The sequence below is a fragment of the Heterodontus francisci genome, chromosome 38, assembly GCF_036365525.1.
Source record: "Heterodontus francisci isolate sHetFra1 chromosome 38, sHetFra1.hap1, whole genome shotgun sequence".
Taxonomy (NCBI): Eukaryota; Metazoa; Chordata; class Chondrichthyes; order Heterodontiformes; family Heterodontidae; genus Heterodontus; species Heterodontus francisci.
In genome coordinates, this window is record NC_090408.1 from 18,227,755 (window position 1) to 18,245,603 (window position 17,849).

At 44.0% G+C, this 17,849-nt stretch overlaps 1 protein-coding gene across 9 annotated transcripts in view; it reads left to right on the plus strand.

Annotated features, from left to right (window-relative positions):
- Positions 1-17,849, plus strand: part of LOC137352407 (multiple C2 and transmembrane domain-containing protein 2-like) — a 455,261-nt gene that overhangs the window by 225,304 nt on the left and 212,108 nt on the right. For all 9 annotated transcript variants that reach the window (XR_010969701.1, XM_068017773.1, XM_068017767.1 and 6 more), the window contains 3 exons: positions 3,711-3,787; positions 6,165-6,276; positions 10,451-10,489. Coding sequence is in view for 8 of the 9 variants with exons in the window: in XM_068017773.1 (XP_067873874.1) it covers positions 3,711-3,787; positions 6,165-6,276; positions 10,451-10,489 (228 nt within the window). In the remaining variant the exon portion in view is untranslated. The remainder of the gene's footprint in view (positions 1-3,710; positions 3,788-6,164; positions 6,277-10,450; positions 10,490-17,849) is intronic.

Genomic DNA, 17,849 nt, shown 5'->3' on the forward strand with positions numbered 1-17,849 from the left:
TAATGATTTGGACGTAAATGTAGGGGGCAGGATCAAGACGTTTGCAGACGACACAAAGATTGGTCGTGTGGTTGATAGCGAGGAGGATAGCTGTAGGCTGCAGTAAGATATTGATGGTCTGGTCAGTTGGGCAGAAAAGTGGCAAATGGAATTCAACCCGGAGAAGTGTGAGGTGATGTATTTGGGGAGGTCAAACAAGGCAAAGGAATACACGATTAATGGGAAAATACTAAGGAGTGTCGAGGAAGTGAATGTCCACAGGTCCCTGAAGGTAGCAGGACAGGTCGATAAGGTGGTTAAGAAGGCATACGGAATCCTTTCCTTTATTAGCCGACGTATAGGATATAAGAGCAGGGAGGATATGCTGGAACTGTATAACCCATAAGGACAGTTTTTGGTGTAATCCCGCTTTCTCTTCATAAAAGCATTCAACAACGTGGCGTTCTTGGCCATTCATCATCCAGCAGCGTTTCCTTCGCTATTGTCAACTTGAGTACTGTGTGCAGTTCTGGTCACCTGATTACAAAAAGGATGTAATTGCACTAGAGAGGGTACAGAGGAGATTTACGAGGATATTGCCAGGACTGGAAAAATGTAGCTATGAGGAATGATTTGATAGGCTGGGGTTGTTCTACTTGGAACAGAGAAGGCTGAGGGGAGATCTGAATGAAATATACAACATTTTGAGGGGCCTGGATAGAGTGGATGTGAAGGGCCTATTTACCTTAGCAGAGTAGGGGGCATAGATTTAAAGTGATTGCTAGAAAGATTAGAGGGGAGTTGAGGAAATGTTTTTTCACCCAGAGGGTGGGGGGGGGGTCTGGAACTCACTGCCTGAAAGGGTAGTTGAGGGAGAAACCCTCAATTCATTCAAAAGGAGTCTGGATATGCACCTCAAGTGCGGGAAGGTGGGATTCGAATAGGTGGATCGTTTTTCGGCTGGCACAGACATGATGGGCCAAGTGCCTTAAACGTTCTATGATTCTGTGATTCTAAACCAATTCCTGGGGAAAGGGCCGTGGCAGTTGATAGTCAGGTTTTGGCACTAATTGGAACTGATATGATATTACAAAAAGGACATAGAGGCACTGGTCAAAGTGCAATAAAGACTTACAAGGATGATACCAGAAGGCTGTTCGCAGGTCTTCCCGCTCTGGACTTAATTTTGGCTCCCACCCCCAGCCACCATCCCACCGGATTTTATGCTTTCCTCATCTCCAAACCTGCTGCGTGGGAGAGCATAAAATTCCCCCCTTGAGTTCTGAACTATTATGGAGGTTTTCGAGTAATTCAAAATTCTGAGGAAGATGCCGCAATTAAAGTTCAGTATATTTTGGTTGATTGGAGTCAATAGACATCCGTGCAAGGCAGGACAAAACCTGTGGTCTCTATACTAATTTGGGACCAATTGTAGGGAATGGTTTCCGCTGACCCATTGTCAAAGTGAGGACTTGTATTCCGTGCTTTCAGTTGTTTTTTTCATTGCATTCAGCAATTTTCTCTCGGCTCCATGTTACGTAATATGAAGCACAGAAAGAGACCAACTAGTGTATGCTGGTGTTTATACCACTCTACTTTAAGCTTACATATCCTTCTAAGCCTTATACATTTCCGTATTTATCAAGCTCTCACTTAAATGCATCTATACTATTCACCTCAAATACTTCATATTTTGGGAGAATTTTACATGAGTTAGACAGTGAAGCCATTTTGACTTATCTGTACAGGGATTGGTCTTGTAGTTTTTATTTTAGACAAGCACTGATCTCCCGGCTGGGACTGTGCACCTTTGTGCAATCGTGACACATCTTTGTTTCTGTCAGGGAGTCTGCCCGCAAGGGAGTGAGTGGAGATTGGCTGTGACAGGTTTTGGAAGAAGCCTATTGTAGAGTAGTGTGGCTCACAGCTCCTGGGTGGAGTCGAAAACAAAGAAAATGGCCTTCTTACCAAATGGCAGCTAACCCTGAACAGCCAAGTCAATGGGTGACAGAGTGTTGCAGTTTGGTAAGGCAAAAATGGCAGAAAATACATGGGATGCCCATTAACAGGCAAAGTATTTTATGCTCCCCCCATCACTACCGGCGAGGCGGCTCCTGAGGAAGCTTCCCCCCTCCATCCACATGAACAAAAGGGGCTGCTAAAATAATTAAGCACCTTTTATTCTGAATGAAACATGTCAGTGCCTTTCTATGTCATAAACTGGTGCGAAATCCAGATTGTGCCATGAGTTATCGGTCAGTTCCAGCTAAATTGATACATCAAAGAATCAGAAAATATGCAGACAGAAGGATATTGAGGTAAAAGCGAAATACTGCAGATGCTGGAAATCTGAAATAAAAACATGAAATGCTGGAAATACTCAGCAGGTTTGGCACCATCTGTGGAGACAGAAGCAGAGTTAACCTTTCAGGCAGTGTCCTTTCCTCAGTTCTGCTGAAGGTTCACTGACCTGAACTGTTAACTCTGCTTCTCTCTCCACAGATGCTGCCAGACATTGAGGTAAGTCCACTGGGCATTCATGCTGTAACTGCAGTGTTGGCACTGCTTTTGCTTCATGTTAATGCTTCAGTTATAGTGTCTTGGAACCTCAAGCTGGAGTCAGAGCCTTTACCTGATACTGGACCAAAACAGAGTGAGACTTTCTGTGTGGAGATAGTTTGGGTCTTCATATCTGATTTATCCTCCGTACGTTTAGTGTCAGTGCAGAGCTGAAATCCCCTTTGATGCTGACACTAAACGTACAGTAGGTAACAACCTGCGGATATCTACACTTACTGTGATTATTGGAAGTACCATATTCGGCCTTCAGAGTTCCCTCCGTTTTCTCTTTTGGTTTCAGTCCCAGATCTGTACTGTTCCTTTTGGTTCAGGGTGCAGGATTGCCCATCCCATGTACGTCTCCAGGAATTCCCATCATCGCTCCTCTGTTGACCTATTGTGTTTAAGCAGTGCAGCAAGATAGCCACTCTTTACAGGAACACATTGAAGTATGCACTCAACTGTATCCAAAATAGTCACATTGGTGATGGGGACAAGACCAAGGTAATGGTAGGTGTCATCCTATGTGGTACTGAAGGTTGAACTATGGGAAATAAGCATGCATGCATTGACTTTAATGTAAGCACTGTGTGGATCATAAGAGCACAAATAACTTCTGGATGAGGAAGGCTATTTGGCCCATCTTAGTTCATCCATCCAGAACAATCCTACACTCACCCCATTGCTGTGTCTAGTTTCTTCAGTAATTCCAGGTCATTCCAAGTATTGATCACTCCCTATGTGAAAAACCTCCTGATATCCGTCCTAAAGTTACCTTTTACTGCTTCAAACCTGTGTCTCCTTCCCCTTCTCTCACTGTTTAATTTAAAGTAGTATCCCATAACATTTCCTATTTTATAGACCTTGATAATAGCGCCACTTAGGCACCTTGGCTTTTCAGGCTAAAAAGCCCAAGTGTCCCCAGTCTTTCCTCATAACTCAAACTCTGACACTCTCGATCAGCCTCATGACTCTTCTGCGTCTGAACGTCTCCTCGATTTCTCGACAACCAGAATTGGATGCACAAGGCAAGGTGTGGGCTGACCAGAGCACTGAATTATTTCCTTTTAATGCAGGTGGCAACGATAAAACTAATGCTACAGATTATGATCGACCTCTTGTTTGTTTAATCTCAGCATGTCATAATGAAAGAATAATCTCTCCACAAATAGGTGTATGACCGAGATCTGGCCACGGATGATTTTATGGGTTCAGCATATCTCAGTCTGAATGATCTTGAAGTAAACAGGTCAGTAATATTATTGTGTTTAATACTTTACAGGCGCATACTGTTTGGTTTTATACTGTGAGTGGTTGAACAGCGTTATCTGATCGAACAGTACCTGAGCTCTGAAAATCTAAAGGAGTTCCTCAGATTTAAGCAAAGCAAATAAAAGATGTGAAGTACTCAGACTCTTATCATCTGAAGCTAAGTGCTATTAAAAGCACAGCAATTGTTCACTAGCCTTGAGGGATTAAGCGTTATAAATTATAAATTAATGGAGATAGGATTTATGACAGTGTTGGCATACATAACGGAACTTCAATGAAGGCCTGAAATGACTTGTAATAGGGCACAAGAATTGTGCTGAAGTTTTCAAGCACCTCGATAATATATTGACTAAGCCTTTGGTGATATAATGAAAACTCTAAGGGCTGATGCAACCCCCTGACTTTTGATTTACTTAAAGCCTACATATTCATCCCTTTGGTATATACATACAATAAATGGGTAATAAAAACTCAGAATGATACAGCACAGAAGGAGGCCATTCAGTCCATCATGCCTGTGCCAATTAGTCCCACTCCCCTGCTCTTTCCCCACAGAAAAACCTATTCAACATTCAGCTGATGAACCTCAAACCTTACCTCCCATCAGTTCGAACTGGATAGAGACCACATCCGATTCCGGGACCCCCCACCCCACCCCCACCCCAGAGGGCCATATTGTATTAAATGGTGGATCCATGATTGGCTGTCCTCGTGAATGTAGTTTCCCATTGGGGGCCACTGGATTGCAGAACTGGCCCATAAGAGTGCTCCATTAAGCACAGAGAGCCTGATTCTTGTCCATCTATTTCCATTAGCAGCACATTTACCATTGTGCTGTTTGGTGTTGAGCAGATTAAGCATTTTCCCCATTGACACCACTTAATAAGTAATGAATGTGTAAATGGTATGTTAATGAGGTGGGAGAGAGCGGTACTGATCCCCTAGCATAGAGACAAGATAAATGCGTTCAACAGGATTGTGCTGACAATTCTGGCCAGATGAAATAACAAGAACAATCCCTCCCCACCAGAGCAGACATTTTGCTTGTCTGCACATTGAACTTTTGTGCCCCTGAAGTGCCCAAGACGTTAACTTATTTCTGTCTGTTAACTAATACTGCTTCACAGTCCAGAGGATAATTCTTAATTTTTTTAACCAAATTGAGCTCCAGGTGCAGAGTTCTGTTCAATGGGAATTTGGGCGTAGAAGGTAGTGTGCTTCTCACAAGGGTCCATCCATTAAAATGGACACTGGTCTTATGGAGTCATAGGGCTGAATTTAGTCAAGCCGGTGGGAGCTCCCCGACGACGGCACAGAAAGGCGAGGGGAACCCCACCTCAGCCCTTTCGGCACACCCCCCAGCGTGATTCAATGGCACTCAGGCAATTAACTGCCCAGTGCCAGGCTGCCCATCCCTTTAAGGATGGGGATCCCACCTCCAAGAGCAGCCTGCCAATCAGAGGGCTGGCAGCTCAGTAGTGTCAGCAGTGGCCACTGCCGGTACTACAGGAGGCCTGAGACCAGGAGCAACCATGGAGCCCCAGACCCAAGGTAAGTGAGGCAGAGTCGCTGAGGCCAGTCCGGCAGGCCCCGGTGAGGGAGGAGGGCGAGGGGGTGGTCTTTGAGGGCGGGGGTGGGGGGGGTGCGGGGTGTGTGTCAGTGGAGGGGTGGCCTTTGCTGCTGGGGGCCTTCCGTGGGCCACAGATTGCCCATGGTGGAGCCCCTCCCCCCCCGAAAGCCCACAGGGAGACCGCCTTGTTTTATTGGGGAGGCTCTGGCGGAGGCTCCTCCAGCTACTGATTTAACTCGAGTAGTGATGAGAAGAGGCCCTTAAATGGCTATTGATTGGCCACTTAAGGGCCTTAGTTGGCCTCTGGGTGGGAAAACCACCTTTGCCCTTTCCCACCCCAACTTAATCGCGGGGCGACGGGCACTCCACCCCCCTCTCCCGCCTTCTGTCACTATTTTATCGGCCCCCTGCCTCCCAGCCCGTCTCCCGGGGGCCCATAAAATTCCACCCATGGAGTCATGACAACACAGACTGAAGCTATTCGGCCCATCAAGACCATGCCAGATCTCTGTAGAGCAATCCAGTCAGTCCCATTCCCTCATTCTACCCCCATAGGCCTGTAAGTTTATTTTCCCTCAAGTGCCCATCCAATTTCATTTGATTGTCTTAGTTACCACCACCCTTGTCGATAGCAAGCTCCAATCCCAAATTTCGAATAATCCTGTTACGGCGAAGCTCGAGGCTGCGGCTGCTGACTCGCGAAGACTTAGCCTCTTTAATTCAAGGGCACATCTAAAAGGTTTGAAGATATTTTTAACTGTGTCGGCCTGTTCCCTTCTGTTAGTACGGTCCAGAAGGAATTGCAGCTTGATGACCCAAACAGCCTGGAGGACTACATGGGGGAGATTATCTTGGCGATAAAACTTGCCAACAAACCGAGGGAGAGCAGAAGAAATGTGAGTGAAGAGTTCATTCCTTGTGCTGTGATCTACTGCATGTTTTATATTTATTGACTGATGTGTTATTAAATGTTAACCATCGAAGTTGTACAAGATGAGAAGGGTTGCTTTTGAGTAGAAGTGTTTTAACCCAGGATTTATTGCACATTTCTGGGTGCACATGTCAAAAAACTTAATGTAAAGTAGGGTGTTGAATAAATTGAAACAATGCAATCTTGTAGCTTTTTTTCTGGTGATTGAAGACTATTGCAGTGCTGAAAGTAAACTGAACCATCAACAGGTGATACAAGTTGGGGCGGCACAGTGGTCAGCACCGCAGCCTCACAGCTCCAGTGACCCGGGTTCGATTCTGGGTACTGCCTGTGCGGAGTTTGCAAGTTCTCCCTGTGACGGTGTGGGTTTTCGCCGGGTGCTCCGGTTTCCTCCCACAGCCAAAGACTTGCAGGTTGATAGGTAAACTGGCCATTGTAAATTGCCCCTAGTATAGGTAGGTGGTAGGGGAAGTGAGGGAAGGTGAGGATGTGAGAGGGTAATGGGATTAATGTAGGGTTAGTGTAAATGGGTGGTTGATGGTCGGCACAGACTCGGTGGGCCGAAGGGCCTGTTTCAGTGCTGTATCTCTAAATAAATAAAAATAAAAGTCAATGCATGGAAATGCAAGGCTGGGCACGCAAGATGCTTTGCCTCTATTGAGGTCAGGAATGCCGGATTATGGAATTGCCCGGAGAGAGTGCAGGAGAACTCCAGACATTGTGGAAACAACGTCATTCTCTGTTTAGGAGCCACTAGTTCTCATGTCACAGCCACAGTAGATAATAAATACTGTATGATGATGTTTCTATTCCTGCTAAGTGAAGTTGGTACAAATGGAATTAGATTTGATCGCTGTTATCCCCTGAAGACCTACATTGTTTCAAATGTTCAACTAATTAGAATTTCCATTTGCTTTAGCATCTTCCAGACATAAATAGATACATTTAAGGGGAAACAAGATAAACGGATAAGGGAGAAAAAAATAGGATATATTGATCGGGTGAAATAAACCAAGGTGGGGAGGGGCTCGTGTGGAATAGAAACACTGGCACAGAACCAGTTGGGCAAAATAGCCTGTTTCTGTACTGCCAATTCTATATCAGTATAAGATGTTTGCATCTGCAGGATATGACCAGTGGGCCCAGTTTTTAGCCAGAGTTCATCAGAAACACAATTGGGCTACCCTTCCCCAAACACTTAAGGAGACTGCCAGGACTGGATGGTGTACCTCTGGGTGGGCAGATAGGCAATTTTCCCCCACCTCTGCCCAAGCCATTACTCAGTCATTTAACAGCAATCTGACATTGGCTCTCTATCTGAAGCTTGTTTTCTGCAGAGCAAGCTGGCCGAGATCAGGAATTGAGGAGGGTCTGGAGTAGGATCTAATTGTGCAGCCATTAGTCTGTGAGGCATGCTCCAACATGCTGTGTCTCAGAGCTGTCTTCACATCTGTTCTCATTTTAGAAGGTTATGGGTTTAAGTCCCACTCCAGATGAAATATCAAGGCTGGCACTCCAGTGCAGTACTGAGGGAGTGTGGCACTGTCAGAGGTGCCATCTTTCAGATGAGATGTTAAACCAAGGCTGCATCTGCCGCCTTAGTTGGATGTAAAAGATCCCATGGCACTATTTCGATGAAGATCAAGGAAGGTCTCCCCGGTGCCCTGGCAATGTTGGTCCCTCATACAGCATCACTAGAACAGATTATCTGGTCATTATCACATTGCTGTTTGTGGGAGCTTGCTGTGCGTAAATTGCCTGCCCTGTTTCCTACATAACAACAGTGGCGAAACTTCCGAAATATTTCGTTGGCTGTAAAATGCTTTCGTACTTCCTGAGGTTATGAATGGTGCTTAATAAGAATGTATGTTGTAAGAAATAGGAGCAGGAGTAGGCCACATGTCTCCTTGTGTCTGCTTCAGCATTCATTACGACCATGGCTGATCTTAAACCTTAACTCCACTTTCCTGGCTGATCCCCATAGACCTCGATTCCCTCAGAGTCCAAAAATCCATGGATCTGAGCTTTGAATATACTTAATGGCTGAGCATCCACAGTCCTCTGGAGTAGAGAATTCCAAAGATTTGCAACCCTCTGAAGAAATTTCTCCTCATCTCAATCCTAAATGGCCCACTCCTTTTATTTTGAGAATATGACCCTGTTTTCTGGACTTCCCAGCCAGGAAAAACAGCATTTACCCTGTCGAGCCTTTAGGTATGGTTAGGAGCAATGATTTATTGGGCATTTCCCTCACCCCAGGATGCTGAATTCAATTGTAGCAACTCTCTAATGAAGCACAGGCCAAGGGTTATACCTGGGACCTCCCACTCTGTATTGGCCAAAAACTGTGCCCAGTAGGTTATCCGGGAAGCTGATAGAATTTAAGTGGCGTGACAGCTCACTGAGGATTTGTATGTGAAGAGTTTGTGCAGCCACAGAACGGACCGGCAGTAAAGTTGGTCTTTCAAACAGATCTGTTTGAATCAGTTGTGCTGCTGTAATTGCATTTTCTCCTTATGCACTGCTGTTTCACACCTTCTGTCTGCTACCTTGGTATAGTTGTTAGGTTTTTCTATCTAATTCTTTTCTTCTGCCGATTTGTCAGTGAATATCTTTGGTCTTGAGGCATGGGTGCAGAAAACTTTGGCACTGACAGCTGTCGCTCCCTCATCGGTCTCGACTTTTATGAGTTGAATTATAATTCTTCGGTCTCTCAGTTACTATGTCTGGTTGATGTCAGCTTGGAGTTATCTGCTGCTTTAGCTTTGATATTATATAGTGCACTTGGATGCATAGGTGACAATATAGCTCAGGTAAGCAATCTGACCTCCAAGCACATTAAAGAGAGGTAGGTAGCCTTGAAGGTGGTTGGAGTTCGCACTGTGTTCAGTATAACTCCAGCCCAGTGCTGAACCTGCTTTTTAAAAGTACTCGGGCAGTCTATTGAACCTCCTGCCGTCTTTCTAAACTTATCTTTCACTCTTTCGAATGTTGGGAATTGGACAACAAGAATATATTATTGAAATAGAGCAGAGCATTGTGAGGATGCGCTGAAGGTCGATTGCGATGTTTAGTCAGCAGTACAACTCGGAATCTGTTAACCGAGCATCGTAGTGTATGGATCCTGGTTGCAGTATCTGTGGGAGAACAGCAGCCTAAAATTAAATGCAAACCTTAATTAAAGCAAAGCATAGGCTCTGGTGTGACACTGAGTGCCAGTTGTACCCTCCTGTAGGGTTACTGAGGGTATTTACTCTCCCCTTCCTGCTGAGGGGAGATGATTCTGTTTTGCCTGCCTGAGGTGATTGGGATTGTAGCAGATTTTCTGAATGACAGTTGGCAGGTAACAGGATGGGGGGGGGGGGGGGGGCTGCAGGTGATATGTTTTGAGATCCCGAGGTTAATTTGCACTGGATTTGTCTGTCCAAAAAAATTAGTTGCATAACTACGTATTGTTGCTGGCAGCATAACCAGTTTAAATCATGCTGTTAAATCCCAGTGTTGGAAAACAGCAGGACAAATGCAATTTAAAAAAAAATGAAGGACTCACACCAACCAGGCCTAGTAGATTCGGAAAAAAAAACTTAAACAAACACAGAAGTTCCTGATTGGCACTAGAAGGGTTAAATGATGTCATTTGAAAAAAGTTTTTGTTAATATGAGAATAGCAATGTACAGTTGCTGAATAAACCTTGGTTTTCATCATGGTTTGTAGAAATGTGAACCTAACCACTTAAATAAATCAGTTTGATTTGGTAAATGTGTATTTTCTGATACAACATGCATTTGTGTAGCATCGGTAACACGGTAAAGCATTTCGAGACATGTCACAGGAGTGCTATCAGACAAAAGTTGATACAGAAATGCATCTGGGTCCTGTAAGGCCTGGTTCACTTTAGCTGAGGAGGAGGCCCCTCTCCAAGTCGTTGTGCTGTTGCTCAGAAACGCCCTTCTGATCCTCGCTGCGATTTGTTGGATGTAATTATTTATATAGATTATGGAGCAGCTTCAGTGAGTGTTCTCTGTTGTTACGCATGAATGATCCCCACAGAAATAGTTAACTTGTCATTAACAACTGCATTCCTCTTTTCATTCCCATTATCCCTCTCCTGCATCCTTGTATCCCATCTGTTCACCAGGCCAGTCAAGTCAGGAAGAAACGAGGAGCGACTACAAAGGTAACTCCTTACTCTCTTTTTGTTCAGCTTGGAAATGCTTTTGTCAGCCTAATGTTCCTAAAAGAAACAATTTATTAGCAATTGGTGAGGCCACACCTGGAGTACTGTGTACAATTTTGGTCCCTGTATTTAAGAAAGGATATACTGGCATTGGAGGCAGTTCAAAAGAGATTCACTAGGCTGATTCCTGGGATGAAGGGGTTGACTTATCAAGAGCAGCTAAACAGGTTAGGCCTTTAATCATTAGAGTTTCGAAGATGATTTTCGGTGATCTTATTGAAACGTAGAAGATTCTGAGGGGGCTTGACAGGGTAGATGTTGAGAAGATGTTTCCACTAGTGGGGAAATCTCGAACTAGGGGGCATTGTGACAGAATGAATTTGAAACTGAGATGCGAAAGAATTTCTTCTCTCAGAGGGTAGTGAATGTCTGGAATTCTGTACCCAGAGAGTTGTGGTGGCTAGAGCACTGAAAGTACTTAAAGAGGAGGTGTTTAGATTTTTGAAATATCGGGGAGTTGAGGGCTATGAGGAAAAGAAGAAGAGTTGAGGTCTGGAGCAGATCAGCCATGATCTTATTGAATGGTGGGGCAGGCCTGAGGGGCCGAATGGCCTACTCCTGCTCCTATTTCTTGTATAATAAAAGCAAAATACTGCGGATGCTGGAAATCTGAAACAAAAACAAGAAATGCTGGATTCACTCAGCAGGTCTGGCAGCATCTGTGGAAAGAGAAGCAGAGTTAACGTTTCGGGTCAGTGACCCTTCCGAAGAAGGGCCCGAAACGTTAACTCTGCTTCTCTTTCCACAGATGCTGCCAGACCTGCTGAGTGAATCCAGCATTTCTTGTTTTTGTTCCTATTTCTTGTATTCTTAATGTGTCTGTGTCAGGGGTTTCCTAAGCCTGCCTGATCTATAGACCAAGCTGTATTTGTAATGTTGCTGAGCCACCATTTGCTGCTAGAGTGGGCAACAACATTATCTTCAGGTATTCAGAGAAGTTTTCAGTTGTTCTCTGTTCCTGCGTTAGATGGTTCCAATATCAGTCTCTCAGGAAGTTTCCAGAGACAGATGTTTTGCCTTGGTACCTCAAATTATTGTGATGTGGTTTTTTTAGCAGATCTCGTCAAATTTTGATTAACCAATTCTTTTTTTCTGTGGCAGTGGTTTGTGATACAATGCCATCATTGCAGCAACTCTGGTTGGAAAAATTCCAGGAGGTTTAATCACATGACCTCTGTGTAGTTTCTGATCACATGACAGCTTCCAGATGTTATTGCATTTACCTTCTATTGTTTGGTCCCCTCGAGTTGAGGCTCTTCCCTTGAGGGTTTCTTCTTGAGCCTGCACTTAAATTGGCTTCTTGCACATTCAACAGCTCTGGGGTCCACCAGAAGCTCGAGCCGTGTTCCTGGGTCAAGGGTCATTCCCCATGCGGGATGGGCTTCGGTTGGAGCTCTCAACAGCAAGTGGGGAGCCCACCGCTGCAGCATTGGAAGAAGCAGCTGGATTTAAAGGGGGTGGATGATTCCAAAACAGGATTCCAAAAATTCTTCTCAAGCTTCAGCTGAGTCTGAGGCCTAAAAAACGCTGGAACCCAGAACTTTCTGTTTATCCCCAGGAACTACTGAAATGCAAACATGTTGTCAAATGCATAAAGAAATAAGCCCGTAGAATGTTTGCACACTGCATTGGCAATAATGTGAATTAGCAGTAGTGGAAGAGATAGGACGGATTAGCCCAGGTGCACTTGAAGATACAGGTTGAAGATGGGGAGGGTTGAGGGATTTGGGGGGGGAAAGAACAATGAGTTAAAACCATTCCAGGAAAGATCCTGTGTCCTCTCCCTGTTGTATACAAGCCACAGATCATTGCCTTCAGCCTTTAACTCCTCTCAAGTGACAATTTTCGGTGAGCAGGGTGGGCGGGGAATTCTCTAGCTCCTAGAGAGCTGCCCCCATCAAACAACAGACACAACTGCAACTCCCAGGATGCACTGGACCCAGACTTATGTCAGTTATCTCCAAGGCAACGACTTGAGATTCCATAGCCGGAACACTCGAATACCAAACTCTTATTTCCTCATTTTTTTTCCCGGTCGGTTACCCGCAGCAGTGTCGGGTAACTTTATCCTGCACATCTGTAGATTCCAGGATAAACCGGGAGGGTCAGTAGCCCTGTAGCTGTTCCAGTATTGCACATCCCTGGCACCTATTTCACAAAGCCCCGGAAAAGGACCTCACCAGTTCAGTGAAGATCGTGCTTGCAGTTATTGGCAGCCAGTATAGTAACTGGAACAAGTAACCCCAAAACATCTCAGTGTAAAGAGCAAAGAACATACACTGTCAGTTATGATACAATGGTGGACTGTGCTCTCTCTTGCTATCTGCTGGGTATTTCTCGGCATGGAAATATCTGTGGCTTAGCTTGACCTGTGAATTAGTGCCTTCTCTGAAGTCGGCTGCATATAGGGACACTGCTATTCCTGGCAAGAATGGAGATGATTAGCTAATTCCCACCTCTTTCGTATCCGGGGACTGCACAGCTGTAAGTAACTGGGATTGATTTTACACACACAATCTGTATTATGCAACTATCATCCACACACTACATTTTGCTGGAGAACTCACCCTGCTTTTATTTGGAGACATTGCTGTAGATTTGATCATGAGTTCTGTTTTCTGTAATTCGCAGAAACTTGTTTTTAAATAGACTCTGTAGACTGCTGTAGTACATTGTTTAAAGAGAGACTGTTTGCTGAGTAAATGGACTTTGCTGAAAAGTAGACTGTTTGCTCCCTTAAGACCTGCCCCTCCTCCAATGTATTGGCTGACACAGTGGTGTGAATAGGCATTGTGGATGAAGTCACAAATTCATCAGAATCTGCGTTCATTGGTATTGATGAATTGATTAGTGTGGTCATGGTGTTACAAAGTTGCTCTTTGCCGTGGGTCTGCACTAATCTTGTCACGCTCACGGAGGGAACAGTGATGAAATATGAAACGAACTGGAGGAATTAGGAAATAAAAGTCAACTGTTGAACTGAACTACAATAAAGAACACATTTGTGCCACAAACAAAATGGAGTAGAGGTCAAGTGACTCCTGTACTGTCAATAAGCATGTTTGTCTGTTGAAGATGAAGCCCATTATCCACGTCTGAATTAGCTCTGGGGAAAACACATTGTAATGGAAAACAATCCATTCCATGCCATTAACTCCTATCTGCAGGAATGGAGCTAACAAAGACTTTTACAGACAGACTGACTCCGAAGCCAGGACCAAAATAATAGGTATAAAATAACATCGATTTATCAGAATGGACCAAGTTCAGGTGCCATCATTTAACAATGGATCCCATATCCTGGAACATTGTATGAATCACCCCAGGGAGACAGCCCTTAGTCACTTGACCAACACCTCAACCTGACAAATTTCTACCCTAAAAGGTATCTCACTGGAGAGAGAGAGAACAGCCAGCGAAGGTCTTTTCCAGCCAGAACAGCTGTGAGACAGTTCCAACTAAGCAGGAGCCCTGCTGACAACATCTTTTAATGACCGTAGCAGAGAAATTGCAAGGTTCCACTCCCCATCTGCAAAGTGAACCAGAATATCCACCATCAACTTCGGATTGAGGCTTAGCCACAAGTAGCCTGCGACACTTCATCCTTTTCAAGACAACGAATATTTCAGACCTGCGCCGCTGAAAGATTTCCTCCTGAAAAGCTTATAAAGGTTTTCTTAAAACAACAAACTCTTTTACAACAATTGGACTCTAATTGCATGCTACCCTCTACACCCAATCTTTGAATGTCTGTGTGTAAACCCATGAGTGTGTGAAGTCGTGAATATTTTCCAGTTATATAAAAACTAAACGTTTAACTTTTCTTTAAACCTATAAGAAAACCTGTTGTTTGTCTATTTATTTGACCCTTAAAACACTCGGGAATAAAACACAATTTCTAAAACACTTTCTGCGGTCAGTTGAGAGGTGAAAAGTAGAAATCACCATACCACGTCCCATCTTTCCGTAACAATCTGCAGTACTGGAAATTTTCAAAACATTAAACCATATTTAGAAATACTTAGAGAATCATTTGCAGCGATTCTCTCATTCTTCCTCATTTTAATTTTCAAATGCTTTCAGAATTGGAAAAACCAAGGCACTGATAATGGGAAGTGCTTCTTGTGCATCCCCCACACTCTTTACTCCAGCATTGGTGATCATTCCTTCAGCTGCCTGGGCCCTAAGCTCTCTCCCTCTTCCTCTCCTTTTAAGAAGCTCTTTAAAAATCCACCTCATTGACTAAGCTTTTGATCACCTGTCCTAATATCTCCTTGTTTGGCTCAGCGCCAGATTCTCTCTGACACTCCTGTGAAGCGCCCTGGGATGCTTTACTAAGTTAAAGGCGCTATTAAAATGCTAGTGGTTGTGTAATATTGATGGAGTATCATCAGACCCAATAGGCCATCTCTCCTGCTTGCATAGCATTATTGAAGAGCTGTTTCATTATTTTGTGGTCTCTATATTTCTGGATGCTTACTGACAAGGGGCTGTGTATAAAGTGAACAGGAACTGCCTAATTCAACTGTCTAGCCCCCTCCACCTACCTAGGGTTGCCAACTCTGTTTGGACGTATTCCTGGAGGTGTCATCACATGACAGCCTGCCCCCATGCTTCCACCACTGGTCGACCAACATATCCATCCTCAGGAAGCACTGTCCTTCCACACCAATCAGAACGCGAATAAATTCTTCTTTATCCCATTGGATGATTCTTGACTCTCAGTCAATCAGCTTTTTGTCCTGGGTCCAATATTTTTATAACTAATAAAAGCCCTCAAAGAAAATTTAAAACCCCCACAATATTTTATGATTTTTCTCGGGGTTGTTCACAGTAGTGCCCTGGAGATTAATCTTTAATTCCTGAAGACTCCAGGGCAATCCTGGAGAGTTGGCAACCCTGCACCGACCTTGGGGATAGTGTGAAGGTCAGTGTCCTTGCCCCCACCCTGTCGCTCTGTTACATTATTGAGCTTCAAACAAGTGAAGGAGCAAATGCAATATGTGTTATGATCTCCCACAGATTATTATTATTTTAACACTGCATTAAAGCTGACTTCTAAATTGAATGTGTGGGGGGCAAGAAATACAGAAGTGAACAGAGTTTGAGAAAACACATTAATTGAAATATGCTTTATATGATGATCAGAAAGAAAGCTGGAAATCTGAAATAATAACAGAAACTGCTAGAAGTGCACAGCAGGTCTGTCAGCATCTGTGTAGAGAAAAGACAAGTTAATACTTTAGACCCAACAGTTTGAAATATTAACTTATCCCTTTGCTCTCCAGAAGCTGGGTTATATAATTTTTAAAAAGATGTAAATACACAACTAAATGATATTATGCATATGTACGATGGTTTAGACAAGCACATGGGGTCCCTTGGCTTTATAAATAGAGGCATAGAGTTCAAAAACATGGAAGCTATGCTAAACATTTATAAATCACTGATTAAGCCTCAGCTGGAGTTTTGTGTCCATTTCTGGGCACCACACTTTAGGAAGAATGTCAAGGCTTTGGAGCAGGTGCAGAGGAGATTTACTAGAATGGTACCAGGGATTAGGGACTTCAGTTGCGTGGAGAGACTGGAGAAGCTGGGATTGTTCCCCTTAGAGCAGAGAAGGTGAAGGGAGATTTAATAGAGGTGTTTAAAAATCATGAAGGGTTTTGATAGTGTAAATAAGGAGAAACTGTTTCCACTCATAAGAGGGTCAGTAACCAGATGTCTCCCCTCATCATTTTGAAGATTTCTACTAAATCTCCCTTCACCTTCTCTGCTCCAAGGAGAAAAATCGCAGCTTCTGTTATCTCCCCTCGGAACTGATAAATGCTTTATCTACAATCACCCAGTGTATCAGTAACTGGTTGTGCATCACGCAGCTGGATTAAGTTACTATTCTCTACTATGTGAACCACTTTTAAAATGTCAATGTGTGTTTATGTAGCACATTTAAATGCAGAGCAAAATTAAACACTGAGCGATAGGCGAGATGACTAAAGACTTGGCTGGAAAGGTAGGAAAGAAGCAGCAAGGCTGAGGCATTCAGAGAAAGAGTTACATTGAGTAGAATGATAGAATCTTACAGCACAGAGGGAGGCCATTCAGCCCATTGTGCCTGTGCTGGCTCTTTGAAAGAGCTATCCAATTAGTCCCACTCTTCTGCTCTTTCCCCATAGTCCTGCAAATTTTTCCTTATCAAATATTTATCCAATTCACTTTTGGAAATTACTATTAAATCTCCTTCCACTCTCCTTTCAGGCAGTGCATTCCAGATCATAACTCAAAGAGTAAAACAAATTCTCCTTATTCCCTCCTGGCTCTTTCCCAATTTTCTTAAATCTGTGTCTAATAGTTATCGACCATCCTGCCGGTAGGAGCATTTCTCCCTTCATAATTTTGGGCACCTCTATTAAATGTCCCCTTAACCTTCTCAAATCTAAGGAGAACAATCACAACTTCTCTAGTCTCTCATGCCTGGCAGCATTCTAGTAAGTCTCCTCTGTCACCTCTCCATGCCTTGACGTCCTTCCTAAAGAGTGGTGTCCAGACACCGTACTGCAGACGAGGCCAGTAGGGCTGATTCAGCCGAAGGTTGTACCATCAGTAATGAAGCAAAAGGAGGTGAGGACGCACAGAAGTCCAGAATTGGAAGAGAATGGGCTGGAAAGTGGGGCCAGAGGAGATTGCGTTGAATTACACAGAACCTATAGCATGGAAACAGGCCATTTGGCTCAACAGATCTGTGCCAGTGTTTATACTTCACATAGGTCTCCTCCCATTCTCCACACCTTCCTCCACCCCCAGTGCCTCTGCTCCCTTCTCTCGTGTATGCATCAAGGTTGGAAGAGTTAAAGTGGGCACCAGGTCAGGGGATGATATGTGAATTAGGGCAGGGATTTTGAATCGGCTGTGTTTGAGACAGGAAGACAATGCAGCTTGGGGTGACAGGAGTGGGAGTTAATATGCAACAGAATATTGCACATTTTGTATAGTGGAGCTCAATAGGCTGGGTGAGGAGGGCATTGGGACACTGTATTCTGGAGGCATGAAAAACATGAACAAAGGTTTCAGCAGCAGTCTTGGTGAGGTAAGGGGCTGGTAGTATTTAATATTTTGTTTTCGTGTGACTGAAATGCTAGTTGCCGATCTCATTCTTTTCTGTGTCATTTTGGAGAGCTCTTGCTATTCCTCTTGCTCATTATGAGTTGATTGTTTTCACTTATACAGATGTTCCAGCTCAACAGTTTCCCTAATCCACACATATGAGAATATTATTGTATTATATGTAAGCCTGTGACCT